Source organism: Peromyscus leucopus, chromosome 11 (assembly GCF_004664715.2).
Source record: "Peromyscus leucopus breed LL Stock chromosome 11, UCI_PerLeu_2.1, whole genome shotgun sequence".
Classification (NCBI taxonomy): domain Eukaryota; kingdom Metazoa; phylum Chordata; class Mammalia; order Rodentia; family Cricetidae; genus Peromyscus; species Peromyscus leucopus.
In genome coordinates, this window is record NC_051072.1 from 44,435,029 (window position 1) to 44,457,191 (window position 22,163).

At 45.2% G+C, this 22,163-nt stretch overlaps 1 protein-coding gene and 1 pseudogene across 1 annotated transcript; one reads left to right on the top strand and one right to left on the bottom strand.

The window, feature by feature from the left end:
• Positions 1-210: 210 nt before the first annotated feature.
• LOC114703200 overlaps positions 211-22,163 on the bottom strand; it is a 46,080-nt pseudogene continuing 24,127 nt past the window's right edge.
• LOC114703191 (integral membrane protein 2C-like) lies at positions 6,124-7,493 on the top strand. Its single transcript, XM_028883931.2, has 3 exons — positions 6,124-6,278; positions 6,741-6,891; positions 7,292-7,493. Exons 1-3 carry the CDS (start codon positions 6,150-6,152, stop codon positions 7,381-7,383), a joined length of 372 nt encoding a protein of 123 aa, XP_028739764.1. The 5' UTR covers positions 6,124-6,149; the 3' UTR covers positions 7,384-7,493.

Genomic DNA, 22,163 nt, shown 5'->3' on the forward strand with positions numbered 1-22,163 from the left:
TACCAAGTACCATGGATTCCTAAGAAAACCATGAGTCCACTACATCATATGCAAAGCTCTCAAAATCCTCTGGAACAAAAGCAGTTTTCTCTAAGCCCAATTTCTTCCTCACATTGGCAATGGATGGGAGATGGTATGACCAAGCAAGCCACACCAAGGCTGGTGACTCTACAGAAGCCGTAGAAAGACTAAAGAGCAAATCTAGAAAGAGTCATCTGCATCCTGTGCTAAAGTTGACTCATGCTTCATCATGGGTGGGACTGACTCATCCTTAAACTGGCCATTTCTTACCTCCATCAAATGCTCCTTCCTTGTGGCTTTTACATAGATCAATGCTCCCTTCCCTGCTCGTTCCTGTTGACCTTGGCAATGGAGGGTTCTAGGAATGAACTTGAGTGAAGTTCTAGTCTTTAGACAGGAGGACCATATGAAGATAGCTCATCATAGCTCCTAAGTTCAATGATGGGCATGCAGGCTTTAATAAATCATCGGGCTTGGGCTGGAGAGGTGATTCAGGGATTAGGAGCACTTGTTGCTTTTGTAAGACAAAGGTATGATTCCCAGCACCCAAATGGAGACCCTCAATCATCTATAACTCCAGACCCTGGGGGATTCAATACACTTTTTGGTCCTCTGCAGACACCAGACACCCATGTGATGCACAGACATAAATGCAGGCAAAAATACCTATTCATATAAAATGAAAATAATGGAAAAATTATCAGCCTTCCATAGTTAATGAGCAGTCTTGTACGTGCAATCATTAGTAAAATGGTTTGGTATTGGTTTTGGTTTGGAGGAATGGTCTTACTATATAACCCATGCTTCTATCTCCTGCCTCAGTGTCCTAAATTCTGGCATTATCCCACCCTCAGCTAGAGTGAGATGCATTGGAAAATTGGGTTTCTAGAACCACTGGTAGCCTTTGGCTTCATCCTTCACTTCTGAATGACAGGAGAGAAGGGAACTATCCATTTCCAGAAGACAGTCAAGCGTTCGGACTGAGGGTGTCTCTGCTTCACAGCATTAATCACTTTCATGTCCTCTTCATCCAGGAGCCAACTGAGCATCTCAAGCCTGGTGAGGCTGGGCAGTCGGGACACACACTGACTCAGAGCCTTGACCATGGTGGCCTGAATTTGGATGGAATCTGGGATTCGCCTGCAGATGTTGAGCACTTGTAAGCTTGGCAGGTTGTCCAGGGCTTGAAAGAAATGTCTGTACCCTTCCTCTGTAATCTTGTGATTCATTGAAAGATCTAAGGTTTCAAGTTTCTGGAAACCTCCGCTGGTTGCTCCCTTGGCTGGAAAACAAAACATTTATGAAAAGAATATCCTGAGGACTTCAGTGATGGTGACAAGTTATGGGTACCACTCCCACACCCACCGTGACGAAAGTGGGAAATGCTCAACATGACGTTTTAGAGACCATTCTTTGAAAGCTCTAAACTGCTGCTTGGTTGATAGGGAACCACCTGGCCAAAGCACAAGCAGTTTGGAGGAAGCAGAGGTCAGGGAGTTGAGTTCACAGAGCTATGGCTGCCATGGCAATGTGGACTTCTCTTCTGGTCTCACAGAAGGACACATGTGAAGGGAAGTTACAGTAGAAGGAACTGAGAAATTGAGGCAACAGTGTCTCCATTTTTGCAGAGTACAGAATCCTAACAGCTTGTCCTCTCACTGGCTACCACAGTGTCTTCCACCTAAAGCCCAGAAGGGACTCCCTGGCTACTGAGAGCAGGTGCTCTGAAGGAAATGGAGCCAAAACATGGTGAGTTCTCAATGGCCATGGACCCAGGACTTTGGAAGTGAAGATCTAATCCAGCTTCAGGTTTGTTTTTAACTGTCTACCCACTTTTCCCTAATCAGGGAAGCACTAGGGCTGATTTCACCCAGAACCATGTGGTAGTTTGAGTTTAAGACAGAGGCCTTAAGAAAGTGTTTCCACTGTCCTTAAGGGATCTTCTGTGATAGTCAGGGTATTCCTCAGTCCCTGAATGGAGACTCCTCTGGAAGGACTAGAGGAAAGCTCAGTCCTCCCCCGTCCATGGCCTATCGTCCCCTGGTTTCCTTTACTCTGTACATCACACTGTACATTCATCTGCTTCTGTGGTGTGTGCAAGTGCTGTCTCCTAGCTGTGAATTAGACACTGGCCAGAAGTAACCTGTCAGCTGTTCATGGACTAATGGACGCTGTTGCCATGGTGAGATGGCTAAGCTGGTAAAGGCACCTTCTGGGCAAACCTGATGTCCTGAGTTTAATCCGTGGAACCCACATTGCAGAAGAGAACCAACAAAATTGAGCTCTGATCTCTATATACTTGCCACAGCACAGTCTCTCTCTCTCTCTCCCTCTGTCTGTCTCAATAAATAAATGGATAAACAAATAAATAAATGTTTTTAAAAGTCTTAGTAAGGTAGGCAATTTTTAAAAATTTCATTTCAAGACCAGGATGTGGTAACCCATGCCTTTAATCTCAGCACTCTGGAGGAAGAGGCAGGCAAATCTCTGTGAGTTCAAGGCAATCCTGGTCTACAGAGCAAGTTCCAGGATAGCCAGGTTTCTACAGAGATATCCTGTCTGAAAAAATAAAAACAAGGGCTGGAGAGATGGCTCAGCGGTTAAGAGCATTGATTGGCTGCTCTTCCAGAGGTCCTGAATTCAATTTCCAGCAACCACATGTTAGCTCACAACCATCTATAACACCAGGGGATCTGGTGCCCTCTTCTGGCCTGCAGGCATGTGTGCAGACAGAATACTGTATACACAATAAATAAATAAAAAAGAAAAAAAAAACATTTCTAATTGTATGTTTATTGGTGTTTTTCCTGCACCACAAACATGCCTACTGTCCACAGAGGTCAGAAGAGGGCGACCCATCCCCTGGAACTAGAGTCACAGATGGTTCTGAGCAGCTGTATGGGTGCTAAGAATCAAACCCACATCCTCTGGAAGAGCAGCCAGTGCTCTAAACTGCGGAGCCTTCTGCACAGCTCCAAAAGAAAGTGTTTCCTGTTTTGTTAACAGATATTTACTGAGTCTCCACCATGTGTCAGGTAACCAGTGCTGGGTTCCCAGAGGAAAAAGTATCTGCCCTTAGTGTGAGAGGGCCAGGGATTATTGATCCCCAAATCTCTGTGAGATCAATTGCTAGAAATGTTTTAACCTAACATCCTGGAAAAGAGTGAAAGACCATCGCCATTTATACTAAGCAACAACGAGAGAAGCTATAAAACTCAGCGCTGTGCAAATCTTAAGGAGAGAAATGCAAGCTTTATTTGATACACAATATATCACCACAGAACTTGGGACCTCACACAATCTAAATGAGCATTGCTGAGCTACACCTCCAGACCCACAGCTGGGAATTTAAACACACCCTCTGGGATTAATTATGGCATAAAGAATGGAACCTACCTCAGGTGGAGATACCCCCTTAGCTCCTCCTTAAGGGTTAATCATGGGGGGCAGGTCAGGGTCCTGGCTTGGAGACCACCCTTAGGATGAAGGGTTTGCCTAAGATAATGTGATTTTCTATGCAGAATTCCAGGCCCCTGGTGCAGGGCCTATGAGCCAAGCCTCCATTAGGTTTGGTGAGGTCTGCCCATCTCAGAAAGGTACAACCATTTCTTTTTCTTCCCTTCTGCCTTTTTCTTTCGGTGCTGGTCAATCTGAAAGTTGTTCCTCAACTACAGCTTTGTGTTTTCTTACCCACGAGAATCATCTGAGTGCCTAGCTGTAAGAGATTGACAAAACTTACTAGAGCCAGAACATGAAGCAAATGCCAGGGAGGATGAAAATGGTCACAACACCATGGAGAGGTTTGATCCTTTGTTATTTAATTGTTTGTGCTCAAAGTTTCATGTTAGCCAGCCTAGCCTTCAACTAGGGAATCCTCGAACTCTTGAATCTCCCAAGTGTTGAATTACAGGCATGTGACACATCTAACCAAAACATGCTTTTAATCAGTCCATGTGAGGTAACTCAGAAATTTCACCCTAAACATTACTAAACATGGACACTGTATGAGAAAGTTCTTAGAAGCACTTCATAGATACCAACTACTAGAAACAACTCAAGTACCCATTGAATGGACACAGAGTGCAGATTGGTCAAATAATGGAATGACACACAGCAGTGAAATCAATCACTCTGGTCACATGTGTTACTAGGAATATGAAGCACACACACATTTCCAGACAAAACAGTGCCTATTGCACAGGACTCCCTTCCATGAGGAGTCTGTGGTAAACGACTCTATGGTAAAGAAAGCAGTGTAGTGGTCATCTGTGGAGGAAGAGGAGGGCACAGTTGCAGAATGCACACAGGTCTGCGTCCTCATCTGGTTGACTCTACACTTACTTGGATAACAAAATTTTCAGCAACGTGAATAGGAACACTGATCCAGTTCTACGTTTCAGCTTGTTGCACATTTGTTTACATATTGTCAGTATTCAATTGACTAACAGAGGATCTGCCAGGTACATGGAGAACCAAGTATCAAAACACAGATTAGTGGTCCATGGTGCAGGGGTAGAACACTGATCTAGTGTGTGTCGGGGGCACTGAGTTCAATTTTCAGTACTGGGGAAACAAACCACAGGTGGATGGCTTCTATACACCCACTAAAACAAAGAGGCTGTTGACCTTCCCAGTCAGAACAGGATGAAGCTGTCTGCAGAAGGACACGAGATGAAACAGTGTGGTGGTGGAAATGAGGAACAGTTTGGAAGACTTTGCCATTCAAGACATTCCCAGCAGACAGCTCCAATGATGCCACTGCTTCCACACAGGGGGAAACCCTTTCCCTGAGGGGAACTCACCGATTTCCATCACACTGTCGTCATCCAAGGTCTCCTTAAAGGCAAGAACTCGGAGACACCGAAGCTGCAGACATTGCCGGACAATCAGTTTGGCCACGTGGTGAATCCCGTCCCCAGTGGGAAGGAGCAGTTCCTCCAGGTTCCTGAGAGAACCCAGAGCCTGGGCTGTGGGAGACACCACAAAGCCATCCTCAGTAGTAGTCCCGGCATGAGCGAGCAGCTGATGACCTAGACCTTCTGCAGTCTAGGAGGCCCCACCTAGCAGGGGCCCTCCTCGTCACTGTCCTCTCCAAGGAAAGGAGAAGGGGTCAGCACCCAGCTGCTCCCTGCTGCTCTCTGCAGCTGGCTCCTCCATCCTCCCCCACCTGACTCTTCACACAGGTCCAGGCTGTCTGTCCATTTCTGCTCTCTCTTCTTTTTTTTTTTTTTTTTTTTTTTATGTACACTGTACGGCAGGTGTCTTTGGTCACCGTAACTGGCCGTTAGATCTGCTTTTATTATGAAGGTAGTACTGTTGGTTATTGCCAGTGGCAGATTGGGGTAGGGGTGGACTACTTTGTCCTGCGCTGTCTGACAGTGACAGGGGTCAGCTGTCCCTGTGAGGCCAAGGGTCCTGGATCTGTTTGCATTTGTACAGCCACCATCACAGTGTACAGCCAAGTGGGTGTCCATTTGTGTAACAGCACCCAGGTAAAGTCAGGCTCCCCGCCAGCACTCAGAAAGGTTCCCTCTTGCTTTTTTCCAATTGGTTCCTTCCTCCTTGAGGTCACCACTCTTGTCCCTGGCCGCTTTTGAGATCAGTGAGACATAGGCTTCAGTCTTCTCCCCTAGGCCTTCCAAGCATCTGTGTTAACCCAGCGCTTCCTTGAGTGTTCTGTAGCAGTGGCCTCTGGATCCCTGGGGTGTAGCGTGCCTCCCTGAGGCAAGGGACCTTGCTGGGGATTGGAGGTGGCCAGGAACTTGCTCCTGTGTCCCATAAGGGTCCTTTTTTTCCCAGGACAGCTAGTCCTCACCATTTTGATGAAATGCATAATGGGATATAATCGTGTGCCCTTAACCTCACCTGGCTGTGCAAACCCCAGAAAGACTGTTTGTAGCAATGGAGGCCTTGAACAACCAGTGTGCTCTTGTCTGTTAAGTGGCACATCTACCAGCCTAGAGAGGAGCAGGAGGAGCGGGCACTCCCTAGCTGGATGTCCAGGAACTTGGGGGAGGGCACCACTCCTGAGATCCCAGACCCTATTGATGGGATTCAGACCTCTGCTGGCTGAAAACCTTCAGCAGGCTGGCCTGGTCCAGGCCTTTGCCTTCCACAGAGACTGACGGATGCCCCCTCCCTCCCAGGGTCTCACTGCCTACCACGACATCTCCCTGGACAAGTGCTACGTCATTGAACTCAACACCACCATTGTGCTACCCCCTCGAAACATCTGGGAGCTCCTCATGAATGTGAAGGTGGGCAGCCTCTTATTGTTCACAACTGTCCCTCCCCTGAGGAGACCAAGCCTAAAGGGGGAGTCTGGGACAATGTCCCTGCACCCCAAAGGATCACTTCTCCGCCATTCTCTAGCCGCATCCTCTTCTCCCCTTTTCCTCTCCCCAACTCACAGAATGCCAAGTGAGTTGGCATTCAGATGCATGCTTTGGGTCAGTAGTGAGGGCAGTGGTTGCAGGCCCTATCTCCAGGAGCGCTTCCCTTAAAGTGGGAGGCCAGACATGCGCACATGCCAAAGCTCACCACAGTACAGGACAGGTGCCAGCGTTGGCTAGCAAAGGACTCCTGGGAGTGAGAAAGCAGTGTGTTGGACAGCGGTCATTTCAGATGTAGAACAGGGTTGTGGGGGAGCCCCAGGGGAAAGTGGGAGGAGCCTGAGGGTCGTGTTTTGACATACTACCCCCACCTCCTCCGTTTTGCAGAGAGGGACCTACCTCCCACAGACGTACATCATCCAGGAGGAGATGGTGGTGACGGAGCTTGTCAGTGACAAGGAGGCTCTGGGCTCCTTCATCTACCACCTGTGCAATGGGAAGGACACGTACCGGCTGCGGCGCCGGGCCACCCGCAGGCGTGAGTGACGGATGTGTGTCCCAGGCTCCAAACCCCAGCCAGCCTCTGACAGGCCCTGGCTCAGCCATCCTAGCAGCAATTATAACCTAACTGCAGTGAATGTCAGTCAAGCACTTAGGACGTGCCGGGCATTGCCTCACCTAACCCTCACCGCTGGCATCGTCATTTTAAAGGAAACTGAGGCACAGAGGGTAAAGTAGCACCTTGAAGGTTTTAACAGCAGAGCCGTGACAGGCACACAGTGAGCCTGACTCAGGAGCACTCTACTTCATGGTGCTGGGATGGCACTTTCTGGCTTCCCCCGCCTGCCTTGCCAGGCCCCAGGGCTCTCAGGCTCAGAGGCTGGCCACCTTTCTGGGCCTGGACCCAGGCCTAACTGGGACTTCCTTTTTCTTCCCAGGGATCAACAAACGTGGGGCCAAGAACTGCAATGCCATCCGTCACTTTGAGAACACCTTCGTGGTGGAGACGCTCATCTGCGGGGTGGTGTGAAGCCTTCCCTCCAGGCCCGCCCTGCCCTCTCCTTCCTCCTCCTGGCCGCTCTCCGGCCCTCCTCCTCCCTTTGCTTAGCTTGTACCTTGGGCACTTTTCCATAGATGTGACATGTCCCACTATTCTTTCCAGCCCCACCCTCCTCCCTGTACCAGGGCCGTGATCTCTCGAGGGGACCTGTGTCTGCTGGTCTTTCAGGTGTGAGGCAGGAGGGGACAGTTACCCAAGATGGTTTCTGTAATCGTCGTTTTGATTCAGCTTCCCAGTGGCTGGGCCAAGGGGAAGGACTAAAGGGAGGGGCTGGATATGTGAAAGCCCGGGACAGGGGCAAGAGCATGGATGAGGCTTGGCATGGGTTCAGAAATAGCACCCCCACATTTGGGCAAGTCCCCAAAGACTTTTTTCATGCACGGCACACTTCCTCTGTTCTCCTGGTTCTTAGGCCTAAGTGTGGACTAAGGGTGGGGAAATGTGTCCTGGGTTGGACCCAGCAGAGCACAAGAGCAGGTGGCTATCCTGGCCTCTCCCTGGGGTTCATGTCAGTGCCTTCGTCCCGCCGGCAGGAGCCTGGAGTTTGAGGGTGGGATGAGTCTGCTAAGCACAACTGTTCTCTGAGTGGAACCAAAGAAATGAGGAGCTGGGCCGCCCTGGCCTGGCACCTGGGAACACAAGAGCAGGTGGGTACGGAAGTCATCAGCTGTGAGCTGCAGGCCCTGAGCAGTGGGTGGAGCACATGCCTTCCTCCACGCCAGGGCTGCTGGAAAAGACGGAAGAGGGAAGGAGAGACACTGGTACTTCCATCCCTGCTTCCTCTCCGTTCCGGATCTGTCCCCGCTGTCCAGGGGTGCGTGATGTTTCTCCTTCTCCTTCTTTTGCATGTTTTTACTGACGTTCATGCTGGCCACCCTCAGCCCTGAGCCTGGGAGAGGCTTTGGCAGCTCGGGTCAGACTTGGGCTCTCCATGGCGGTGAAGCTCTCAAATGCTTTGTATATTTTCTCTATTAGATCTCTTTTCAGAAGTGTCTGGCCAGATCCTTAGCTGGTCTTGTTTCCTCAGACTGGAAGCTTCTGTGTCCTCATCCAGAATGGGTCTCAGCTGAACTGCTGCTCAAAAGCCTAAAGCTTAACCAGCCACATGCTGAACCAGCCAAAAGCTCCTGCTCTCTCTTCTAAAGCAGGGCCTCCACCGCAGTGCAGGTCACTGCCCTAACTGCAGAGAGACTTTGGCCCCCTCCCTCGCCATCCCACCTCCTCTAATCCCTCTGAGGAATCCATACGGCTGTCCCATTCTGCCCCTTAAATGCAGTTCCACAGTGTGGAGACTTAGCACTCATTATACTCCATGTGTTTTTGGCACAATTACCATGTGATATATGCTAGTCATCATCTTGGTGCCTGATTCTGTCCCTGATATTTTAACACACTGAATTTCCCATCTAATCTCCCCATAAACAAAACTCACATGCATGCATCCACACACACCCTGTTCCTGTGTCTATATGAAGAGAAGAGAAAGCAAGGGTAAACTCAGGCTCTCTGTATGCATGGTAAGTTTGGGAAACATTGTGAAGACACAGCTCTGGACCCCATATCTGCATTCTCTCTTTCCTTTGTTTAACTTGTTAGAGTGTTTCCCATGAAAGCCCATTATTTTCACAATCAGTTCTTAAGTCCAAGTACCTAAACTCTTCTTATACTTATCATTTTGTTGATTCTGAGTCATAGTTTCTTGACCTTAAATAGAAGTTTTAGTATGTATTCCAGAAACCATGAAACAGAAAGGACTTGGCATATTTGGAGTGTGTGCCAGACAATGACAGTACTATCATGATCAAATTCTCTCCTAAGAGGTCAGTGAGTCTGAGAATGTTGCATTTAATAAGATCAAGTGTCAGGATGTGTGTGACCAACAATGTTGGCATCTGGGGGTGATACTGAGCATCACTATGGTGTCCTCTTAAGGACCAGTGTAACGCTGATCCTCTGTATCGGCACATTCTACCCACCACAGGTTCATTTTTTATTATATTTAATTAATTGTGTGTATGTGTGCGTACGTGTGTGTGTGTGTGTGTGTGTGTATGTGTGCGTGTGCTTGTGTGTGTGTGTGTGTATGTGTGGTGCGTGTGCGTGTGCATGTGTGTGTGTGTGTTACAGAGTATGTCTGGAGGTCAGAAGACAACATGCCTAAGTCAGTTCTCTCCTTCCACTATGTCCTGGGGAGGAAGGGCTTCAAGCTTGACATCAAGCTTTTGTACTGCTCTCAGCCCTTTTGCCAGACCTGAAATAATTTTAAAATTATATCCATGACGAACATACATTTCCCCCATGTCATATTCCTTGAACAACACAATACTGTTTATGTAGCACATGTTATATTAGGCATTGTAGGCAATCCAGAGATAGTTTGACGTACATGGACGACAGGGTCACATGCAAACACTGCTCCATTTTATATCATAGATTTAAGCATCTTCTAATGTTGGCATCAGCAGCAGTCCCAGAACCAATCACTATGGGTGTTGTTCCTGGCCATTTTATGTCAAATTGACACAAGCCAGAGTCATTTTGGAAGAGGGACACTCAATTGAGAAAATGCCTCCACCAAATTGTCTTGTGGGCCTGCCTGAAGTGCATTTTCTTGATTGACAACTGACGTGGGAGGGCCCAGCTTACTGTGGCTGGTTCCACCCCTGAACAGGTGATCACAGGTGCTATAAGAAAGCAGGTTGAGCCAGCCAAGAGGAAAAAGCCAGTAAGCAGCAGACCTCTGCTTCAGTTCCTGCCTTCAGGTTTCTGCCCTGATTTCCCTCAGCAATGGAGTACAACCTGAGAGTTGAGAGCTGAAATAAACCCTTTCCTCCCCAAGCTGCTTTTGGTCATGGTGTTTTACCACAGCCACAGAAACCCTACCCAACAGTCAAGGGACAACCATTCACAGCTTGCTCTGTTGTGGGTTCACTGGAGAAGGTGGAGTGGGGAAAGGGGAGAAGAGGAGGAGGTGGGGGGAGGGGGCAGGGGAGATAAAGAATAAAGAAACACTGTTTTATAAACCTACCAAAATTTTCTGATGTTTCCTTATCTGGAAATTGTTGGCGTTTAAGATTCAGTATCTTCAGGGAAACAAAATTTGGCAAAATAGTGACTAGGAAAAGGAAAATAAAATTTAGTTAGTTCAGATACATTTCCTGTGACACAGAGGAATACCATTGAAGTAAGAGTGTTTCAAAAGTGATGAAAAGTGATACAATATTCAGATTGAATTACTATGACTAAGCAGAGGAAACAATTCTGAAAATGAAATGGTTACATTGTAGACACAGATGCACTTCATTGCTGTGGAAGACTCACTGAAGTCAGGTGCTGTCACAGTTTCTGTGACACCAGCAGCCTTTTAATTCTAGAGTACTTAATGACTTTGTGCACAGGAGCATCTAAAATCAATGTTGTATAGTTCTTACCAAATGGCATGGCTTCAAAGCATCGTCCAGAAAACTCAATCTCTCTGAGTTTCTTGCAGGAAGCAAGCACAGTCATGAGAGGCTCACAGTTCGAAAAGAAATCACATTCCAGTTGGAAAACTTGAAGATTTGGAGAGTTCTGGATCAATTCAACTGGAAAAGATGAAGGATATTCAGAAATTAGAGAAGGCTACGAATTCCCATCAGAATTGGCCTCCTAATCCACCAGCTCAGCCACAGCAATTTAAGAGGCAGTGATGCACTGAGCTAGTGCTCAGGCCATGCTGGATTCTGCAACGGACTAGTGAGCAGATAACCTGGGACAAGCTCCGGATGCTCTCTGGATCAGTTTTCACCTCATAAAGTTCAAATAAGGGCTCACCATAGCCTAACAATAGCCTCAGTACCAGACATAGTAAACTTCCCTTCAAGTTTTTGGTCAGAGGTTCCAAGAGAGTCCCCAAACAATACAGACCTCACTGTCGTTCTTGGTCTGCTCCCAGAGCTTGAAGATAAATCCCTACTGCTGAAGATACCACACTCCTGACACAGTGCTTGACGGAATCAAAGTAGAAACGACTTGGAAATAGTATATGCTCTCTCTGTCTCTCTGTCTCTCTCTTTCTCTATCCATAGACACACACACACACACACACACACACACACACACACACACGGCATGAATCTGAGACCTATGCATAAAAGCCACCTTTATCTTTGAGCCCTAACGTTTCTGTATTTGTATATTGCATTTATGTAATAAAAATTCTATACGAAGTAACATAAAAGGATAATTCTGAAGCATAAATTGTTGAAGTTTATTTAAAAATACCTTATTATACTATCTATATGTATTTGTGCTTGCTCATGCATCCTCAAACTATTTTGTTTGTTTGTTTTTGTTTTGTTTTGTTTTTCCTGTGGGAGATACTTGATAATCATCACAATAGATGGTGGTTTGGAGCTTTTAAAAAGTTAGATTGCTGAGGGTCAAGAGGCAGTGGCAATTGCCCTCATGTATGGAATACCTAGTTTTTGAAGATTAATCAATGAGGATACACGTTTCCCTTTTGATTAGAAACAGAGTCTTAATTGAGACCAGTTGGAATAGGGATCTATCACAGTGTGTTAAGAGTGCAAGGCATGCCATGTATTACAAGAGTGAGAATTTTTTCCCTTTTTTTGAGTCAGAGTCTTACAGTGTAGCTCAGACTGACCTCGAATTCAATGATTTTGAACTTGGTGTATCCTTCCCCCTTGGCTTCTCACATGCTAGGGTTCCAGGTGTGTGGCGCCATGCCACACCTTGATGATCTTTTGCATGTCAGCCCCAGATTGACATTTTTCTTAGACTTCAGTGTTCAGTGTGCACCAAGTCAAGCAGCCCATCATATTTTAAAGCATTTTGCGAAAGGATGCATTTCAGAAACATGGCTGAATAGCTGTCCATCAAGCATGAGGCTAGGCTAGGGAGAAAGCGGGGGAAAGGGTTCAGATGGCTACTTACAAGATTTCCTTCTCCCTTGGTAGGTAGATGTGTAAGCAGCGATGTACAGACAGCTTAAAACAAAAGCCAAAGGACACTACAAATAATTTTGGAGAGGAAGATAAAGAAGAGGAAGTGGAGGAAAACAAGGTGTTTGATTTAAAGTGGCATGTTCAGCAATGGAGGTCGGGAATCCGGCGCAGTACCAGGTTGGGGGCAGGGTTTCAGAGGAAGAGGAAGAAAGCCTAAACGTCAGGGCAACCATGCTTAGTAAAGATGTAGGAAGAAGAGAAGGAAAGATTAGGCTTGCCCGAGTGAGGACACAGAACAGCATCAGGCTTACCACAGCTGCATGGCTGTGCCTACAACAGCAATGGCCTGAAGATACACTAGCTGAGCTGAATGAACCTGAGCCAGTCACTTAATGTCTTTCTTTGTGCCTTCATTTCCCCAGATGCACAGTGTCAACGGTCACAGTGCCTTCTCTCACACAGTGCATGTGAGGAGTGTTAGGATTTGTGAAGAGCTCAGAACAGTTCTTAGCATATAGTAAAGACTCAAGAGTTACAAATCAATCTCCAAGGAAGGGTGCCATTCCTACACCTTCCTATGGACACAGTTTACAATGTCAGGCCCATAGAAGTTTTAACTAATGATGATTTCATGATTCTAACAATTATTAGCCAAGTAGCTTTTCCAGCTGAAATATGACCTGGGAGATCCAAGTGCCATTCTTACCCAGTTTGGAGAGATCAGACTCTGTGGAAGTTTGGATGGATAACTTCTCCATGTGGTGGAGGTTTGGGAAATCTCCAGGGATGACTGAAAGCACATCTGAAATGCCATCTAGTCCCACAGACAGTTCTTTCAGGCTTGGGAACTTGTCCAGGTTAGTGAAGAGTTGATCTGGGAAGCAGCACATAGTTTCCATCACTCATGCGTCCCAGGCGGAAATTCTCAAGTGTGCTGTGATTTTTAGATATATTCATAACGAAACATCTCAGAGACTCTAACATCTGTTTAGGAAGCACATCCGTGAAGAATGTGCTATCTGCAGCATCTGGTGGTCACTGAGCACAGGGGAAGCTCCGTGGTGCTCTCCAGACTCACAGAATAAATAAGACAGCTCCCCAACAACCACAGCGTGGGAACAACTGGTTTTGTACATGCAAAAGGACACAGTTAGACTCTTACTCTAACTCATAAAAAGGTAACAAATTGGATCAATGACACACTTAAGAGCTAAAACTATAGAACTCTTAGAAGAAAACAGAGAGTCCTCACAACCTTGGATTTTATGATGGATCCTTAGATATGCTATAAAAAGCAGCAGCAAAAAAATGGACCTGGGATGGCTATTCTTTTTTTTTTTTTTTTTTTTTTTGTTGAAATGTAATTTTATTCATATTCATACTTCATACTATTAAGATTTTTTATTATATTTATAAGCAAATTGTAGCATGAATCTTTTTTTTTTTGTGATATATATTTTTTATTTTACAATACCATTCAATTCTACATATCAGCCATGGGTTCCCCTATTCTCCCCCCTCCCACACCCTCCCCTTACTCCCAGCCCACCCTCCATTCCCACCTCCTCCAGGACAAGTCCTCCCCCGAGGACTGTGATCAACTTGGTAGACTCAGTCCAGGGAGGTCCAGTCCCTTCCTCCCAGACTAAGCCAAGTGTCCCAGCATAAGTTCCTGGTTTCAAACAGCCAATTCATGCATTGAGCACAGGACTTGGTCCCACTGCCTAGATGCCTCCCAAACTGATCAAGCCAATCAACTGTCTCACCTATTCAGAGGGCCTGATCCAGCTGGGAGCCCCTCAGCCTTTGGTTCATAGTTCATGTGTTTCTATTCATTTGGCTATTTTTTTTCAATAATTGAGTAAAACTGAAATTTATTATAAGCCACAGTCGTCCTAGGGACCTCCATGCTATATATATATATAGCCTTTATGGTTCTATGGGTTGTGGTCTGATTGTTCATTTTATATCTAGAATCCACCAATGAGTGAGTACATACCATAACTGTCTTTCTGGGTTTGGGTTACCTCACTCAGGATGATTTTTTCTAGTTCCATCCATTTGCCTGCAAATTTCATGCTTTCATTGTTTTTCTCTGCTGAGTAGTACTCCATTGTGTATATGTACCACATTTTTTTCATCCATTCTTCCGTTGATGGGCATCTAGGCTGTTTCCAGGTTCTGGCTATTACAAATAGTGCTGCTATGAACATAGATGAGCATGTATCTTTATGGTATGTATCAGCATTCTTTGGGTATATGCCCAAGAGTGGTATGGCTGGGTCTTGAGGTAGTTCGATTCCTAATTTTCTGAGAAACCGCCATACTGATTTCCACAGTGGTTGTACAAGTTTACATTCCCACCAACAGTGGAGGAGTGTTCCCTTTGCTCCACATCCTCTCCAACATTGGTTGTCATTGGTGTTTTTGATCTTAGCCATTCTAACGGGTGTAAGGTGGTATCTCAGAGTCGTTTTGATTTGCATTTCTCTGATGATTAAGGATGTTGAGCATTTCTTTAAATGTCTTTCAGCCATTTGTAGTTCTTGTTTTGTGAATTCTCTGTTTAGCTCTTTAGCCCATTTTTTAATTGGACTGTTCAGTGCTTTGATGTCTAGTTTCTTGAGTTCTTATATATTGTGGAGATCAATCCTCTGTCAGATGTGGGGTTGGTGAAGATCTTTTCCCAATCTGTTGGCTGTTTTTTTGTCTTATTGACTGTGTCTTTTGCCCTGCAAAAGCTTCTCAGTTTTGAGAGGTCCCATTTATTAATGGTTGTGCTCAGGGTCTGTGCTGTCGGTGTTTTATTTAGGAAATGGTCTCCAGTGCCAATGCGTTCAAGAGTGCTTCCTATTTTCTTTTCTATTAAGTTTAGTGTAACTGGATTTATGTTTAGGTCTTTGATCCACTTGGACTTGAGTTTTGTGCATGGTGACAGATATGGATCTATTTGTAATCTTTTACATATTGACATCCAGTTATGCCAGCACCATTTGTTGAAGATACTTTCTTTGTTCCATTGTATAGTTTTGGCTCCTTTGTCAAAAACCAGGTGTTCATATGTGCATGGATTAATGTCAGGGTCTTCAATTCGATTCCATTGGTCCGTATGTCTGTTTTTATACCAGTACCAAGCTGTTTTTATTACTATGGCTCTATAGTAGAGTTTGGGGATGGCTATTCTTGGTTGTTAACTTGATGGCATTTAAAATTAACTAAAACCTAAATGGACTGGGCACACCTGAGGGATTTTTTTCCAAATTAGATCATTTGAAATGGGAAGATCAACTTCTAATCTGGATTTTGGAGTGGGAAGATCCATCGTTAATCTGGGCCTCTCCTGATAGTTTCTATAAGGACATGGAAGAAGGAAGCTCTCTCTTTGCCTGCTTGCTCTCACTCTCTCTAGAAAAACCATTCATTCACTGGTATTACAGCCTACTTCTTTAGGATTCTGGCGTATTGATGACCAGCTGAAACATCAGCCTCATAGACTCAACAACTACTGGGTTCTTGGACCTTCTATGGGTAAACAGCCATTGCATTGTTGGACCAGCTGGACCACAGCCTGTAAGCCATTTTAATAAATCCCCTTTCTGTTTATATCTAGACTCATTCCATTAGTTCTGTTCCTCTAGACTAATACAGACCCTGACTAATATAGATCTTATCAAATTGACAATTGTTCATGTGTCAGATGACATTACAATGACAATCTACAGAACAGGAGATAATGTTTTTCAAGAAACATGTGTGATAGGAGTTTTTATAGGGTTAGGTTAAAATCCACAAGACAAAGAAGAACTCCTGCAAGAGAACAACGATGATTCTGTTTGTTTTGTTTTGTTTGACAAAATTTTACTCTTTAGCATTGGCTGGCCCAGACTCATTCATTATATAACCCAGGCTACTCTCAAAGTCAGGACAGCCCTCTTCACTCACCCTCTGGATTCCTGCAAGTGCAGGCATGAACCTCAATGCCTTGACAAATTGTTTTATTTTATTTTGGTGTTTTGTTGTTGTTGTTTTGGTTGGTTTTGGTTTTGGTTCTTGGAGACAGGGTTGCTCTGTGTAACAGCTCTGGCTGTCCTAGAACTTACTCTGTAGACCAGACTGGCCTCAAACTTAACAGAGATTCACCTGCCTCTGTCTCCTGAGTGCTGGGATTAAAGGCATGCGCCACTACCACCCTGCAATATTTAATTTTATTTTTATTTTATGAGCATTGTTGTTTTGACTTCATGTATGTCCTTGTGAGGTTGTCAGGCCTCTGAAACTCAGGCTACAGACTGCTGTGAGCTGCCAAGGGAGTGCTGGGAATTGAGCTCAGGTTCTCAGGAAGAGGAGCCAGTGCTCTTAACCACTGGCCATCTCTCCAGTTCTGACAAAATATGTAAACAATGATTTGAGTGCACTTTTCTCTCAATTAGGTGCACAGTAGTATGAAGAGTCTCATTCAGTCACTAGGGGAATGTAAATCCAAACCACAGGACAGAACACTGCCTTACTAAAATATGTCTAAGATAAGCAAAGCAAAAGGAAAAAGTGGGGTGGGAGATGTGGAGAAAGTGGAGACTTGCACATGGCAGGTGAGAAGGTAAATGGGGTGGCCTCCCTGGAGCACAGCTGGGAAGTTCCTCAACTGTGACACAGAAAGACGTGATGCCTCACAGATGTAACACCAGAGGCTGGGAGGCTGCGGATGGAGGATTCCAGTGAGTTCCGGGCCATTCTGGCCATAGTGAGACCCTGTCTTCAAAACATAATTGCCACAGAAAGCAACAATTTTACTCCCAGGAGTATATAAAAACCAATACAACAGGGATCAAACAGACACTAGTATCTCAAATTATCACCGCAGCGGTAAAACAACTCAATGTCCATAAGCAGATGCATGGATAAACAAAATGGCACACACACTCTAGTAAAAATATCCACAAAGGACTATTATTCATTTCTAAAAAGAAAAGCAAAGTCTGATATAGGCTATGCCATGGTGAACTTAGAAAGCACCATATGAAAGGCAATGAGCTAGACAGGAGGCAACTATTGTATGATTGCATTTATGGAACATTTCTAGAGAGACACATGGATTGAGACACAGAAAAACAGATGTTACCCGAGGCTGGTGGAAGGGAAGAGCGACCGTTTAAAGGAACCACGATGCTGTGTGGTGAAATAAAAGGACCTGGGGCTGGAGAGATGGCTCAGCCGTTAAAGGCTAGGCTCACAACCAAAAATATAAGAATAAAAGGACCTGAGAGTGGATGGTGGTGACGGTTGCTCAGCAATATGAATATTATTCATGCCATTGAATTATGCATTTAAGATGGTTGAAATGCTATTCCGTTGTTTATATTTTAGTGTAATCAAATTATGTTAGAAATAAAATATTTCTGGCCTGGGCAGCCGCTGAACCTCTGATTCTCCTGCCTCTACCTCCCAAGTGCTGGCCTTACAGACAGGCACCACCTTGCCCAGTTTACAAAAAGCTATGGCTCAAAGCCAGCTATTTGTGCTAGGCAAGAAATCAACCAACGGAGCTTCATCTCCACCCAGTTTACTTAAAAGTCAATCAGTGCTTTTCAGAATCAGTGAGTTGGTATTTATCATTCAATTTAGATGCCTTTTCAGGGACAGGATGCTCAGCAATTTGCTGGGGAGGTAGAAACAGGTGGAGCAGGTACATAATGAAGTTAAGACCAATCTGGGCTACGGAAGACATCACCTCAAAAAAAAATTCTTTTTAATATACCTAAAAGCAAAGCATGTTCAATCAATTAACAGGCCAATGAGAACAAAAGATTTACTATGAATGATCATAAAATTAAAAAGTTAAATATTTACAGTGATATCAAAACCTAGAAACAGACTTAATGAAATGTAGGTGGAGCTCACACTGAAAACTATCAAATATAATTGTGAGTTCAAGACAGAAATAAATGGAGATTATTTCCCACTTTTACACTGATATTATGGAGAAGCTACCCCCACCCCCTCTTTCAGGCAATGAGGGTGCAGATGATTCTCTATCATCGTCTTACACACAGGCCATCATTTATCAACAATGAACAATCCAAACTCCCTTATTAATGACCTTGAGGGGTGAATACTGATGGTAACATTTTCCTAGTTTTGTCTGAGTTACTTCAAACCCATTCTATGATTCAGGGCCTGTCACTAAATTATACACTGTCCCAAACAGTGACAGTACTTAGATCTCTTCTTTCAAGGCACATTTAGGACCTTGTGCCTGAGAAGTTTCACTCATCTGAAACTAGGAATAAGAAAACACAGTGTCAATCAGAACGGTTATGTGATACTCAGGGGTACCTGGTAACTGGTTTGTCTCTGAGACCTCAAGAGACTGCAGGGCAGGCAGACCGAGAAGCAGCTCCTGTTCTGCTGCGCTGAGCTCCAGTCTGCACATGGAGCACTTGGTGACAGAGGTCTTATTCAGCTCCAGAGCTGGGCGGATGCTTTCAAGAAAGCCACTGCTGTGGTTCAAATGGAGCTCGATATTCTGTGATGCTGAGAAGACTTCCATTAGGACCCGGAGCAGTGCTGGGTCTGCTGGACCCATGCTGGCCACTCTAACTTCCAGCCTAGGGATCTTGTATGGCTTGGGGACAGTTTCCAGTAGCCAGCACTGATGTCTGGTAGGGCCCTGGGTCGGATATTTATATGGTTCTTCATGGCCTCCTCATATGCGATAGAAGTTTTCTTCCATTCACTTATATGCTCAAAGGCAGATGTGTAGTCTTGATCAATAGTTGGTGGCTGCATTTTTTCAAAATATGTCTTGAATGCATAATCTATACGAGATGTTGCTTTATTTCCATTTATGGAAAATTTTACACCCCTCAACAGTAACAGGCTTTCTGGGTGGTCCCCAAAGTACTGTGAATTCAGTACTCTCAAAGCCAGTGTTCTCCCTTGAAGGAATTGCAAAATAAATGGAGAACATACAGCCACCACGTTGCTTTCATAAGCAAAGTTTAGAGCAATGCTCAATAGATGTTCTGAAACGAATGAAGAAAAAGCTTCAGGAGATACCAGCCACAACCCCCTAACAAACTTCATCCACAGGAAGTTTCTGGATGGAGCTTCATGTAATCCTCATTTTCAGATATGTTCTCCAGCGACTCTTTATCATCCACCAACTGAAGCAAATGAGATACAATTTTTGGCCCTGCCTTTGATGAAGGATGGCTACAGACATACTTCAAAAATATGTTATAGGAGTTTATAGCCTTCAAGGGTGAGTTAATTTGTCTCAAATAACCAAGTCCCAGATCTTGGTCTTCTTGCCTTTCTGAATCCAGGAGCTCAGTCAGCCTCAGGGCAGCCAGAAATTCCTGGAATAAAGGACTTAAAAACCGATAGACAGGTCTCAGTCTCTGGGCAGAAAATTTGCTCATCAAGCAGTTGGTCAGATCTTCATCTTCATCAACGCCTGCTTCTGTGAGGTCATCACTACTGAACTCAAAGCAAGATGAAAAAAGGTCTCTCAAGGCCAGCTGGCCACATGAGGACACAGTGGCCTTGAGAGTCTCAGGTGTAGCCTTGTGTTTTAAGGAAAGGTATTTCATATAGGACTTGAAAGCTGCCACATCATGAAAGGACTGGTCAGAAGGATTTTGAAACCAGTCAGTACAGACTGCTGCCATAAAGAGAGGAGTTTTGTGAATTCCCTGTAAATCTTCATTATTTACAAAGTAAACTATAAACTCTTCCACACGGGCTATATCATGTGAGAATAACTTCCGTAATACAGAGATAGTGTTATAGAAGGGAAACTCTTTGATCTCTAGAATTGTATCTAGATATGGGCGGATGTTCCTGGCCCTGTTTGTATGGACAGTGATCAATAAGCAGGTTCGGGTCAAGTAGTTTCTTTTAATCAGGGTTTCGATGGCTTGGGGCAGTGAGTCCATCCCATGATAGTCATCCAACAGGAACAGCACCTGGTGCTTTAACTGCTGGATGATGCTGCTCAGGCACACGTCACTAATGCATCCTCCTGCCTCTAGGAGTTGGGCACAGATGATGTCAGCCAGCCCCTGGTCTGGTCTGGTGGAAGCAAGGGAGATGTAGAAGACCAGCTGGAACCTGTTGAGCAGGGGACAGCATCCTGATGCCCAGAGAAAAGCTGTTTTCTTCAGGAAGGTTGTCTTCCCACTGCCAGTTTCCCCCTCCACACACATGACGGAGCTGAGATTGCTGAGGACCTCGGGAAGCATCAAGGCCTCTTGCACTGGCCTGCTGATGTGCTTTGAAACCATGGACAGGTCACAACCAAGCAAGTGGTCAGTGCCGAGGCCGGAACACACCTCTGGCAGATTCATGTGGCGGAAAGTGGCCTTGGTGTAGGCTCCTCTCAGCTGCTCACTCAGACTCTTTGCCTCTTGAAACCACTGGGCTGCACTCTGAGCCAGGTCTGTGGAGAGGAGCAGGGAGAAGGAGATGTACCTTCACATTTCTCAATCCTAATGTGATTACTTTGCCAGTCTGCTAAGGGTGGATCAGGACTTTCCACTTCCCAGACACCCATCCCCTCCCCAAGATCCTCTCAGATCCATCCATAGCATCAGAATGTGTGTGTGTGTGTGTGGGAAGTCTAAGGTTCCTCATTTGACAGGGACTTAGACATCCTGGCATCCTAATTTCCCATTTAAGATCTCAGGAATCCGGCTTGCTGCAGGATGCCTTTAAGACTGGCTGGTTTGGATCTCACACAAGGACAGCTGTCACTAGTCCTGCATTCACTCTCAAGATGTCGCAGGAATGCTGACACTCTCTCACCCACAGTGCCCTCCATGTCAGTGCCCTCCTCTCTAGGAGCTCCTTGGACAATTATACATGCAATTTCCTTTCAAATCCCTTCATACAAATACACATAATCCCATGTTGCTTTCAGGTTCTTACCGGCTACCGTAGAGTGAACGGTTACTGGATCCTCATGATTGCTTTCATCTGTGGTGCTCTTTGAAAGAGAAATCCTTTATTAAATCAAAATTTGCATAATACTGGGGCATTACATTATCATTGAGGGCCCAATATCTTTTTTTTTTTTTTTTTTTTTTTTTTTTTCAAATTTTTGCTTTTGCTTTTGAGTCATTGTAGCATGCTCACTCACAGAATCCCCTGCCCCCAATGCATAACGTGCGCCACCCGCCGGCCCAATATCTTATAAACATCGCAAGCATTCCCCAACTGAATGACATCTCCAGCTCTTGCAATGTCATGTTTAAGTTCACAAATACCATGCACACACCATGTGAACCCAAAGTTGCTTATCTTTTTGGTTTTTACTGCCTCTTGCTTCTTTTTTCCTGTTTGCCGTTGGTTTGCTTTTGTCTTTTGATCTGGGGCTTTAGACTATCATCCAGGCTGAGCCTGGACTCAAAGCAATCTTCTTGCCTCACCCGAGAGTGTTAGCTTCCAGGCATGAAGCATGACGCCCAGCTTTGTTTTTACTTTGCGAGACGACAGCCATAGCCCACCTACCATACAGCCTCAGTGTGAGGCCTTTTGTGTAGCTATTGAATGGACACTCAGCTTCCATACCACAAAAATAGGTTTTCTGATTTTTACGATTTTGCATTTGCTTTTGTTCACCAAGCACATCCATGGCCCAGGGATGTATCTCGCTCCTAGCGTGCTTTACCATGCACAAGGCCTTGGATTTGCTACAAGAATCAACATCAAAAACCAAATCAGCTGGGCACAGTTGCACACATTTGTATCTTGGCATTTTAAACCTGAGGCAGAAGATCACAAATCTGTCTCAAAAACCAA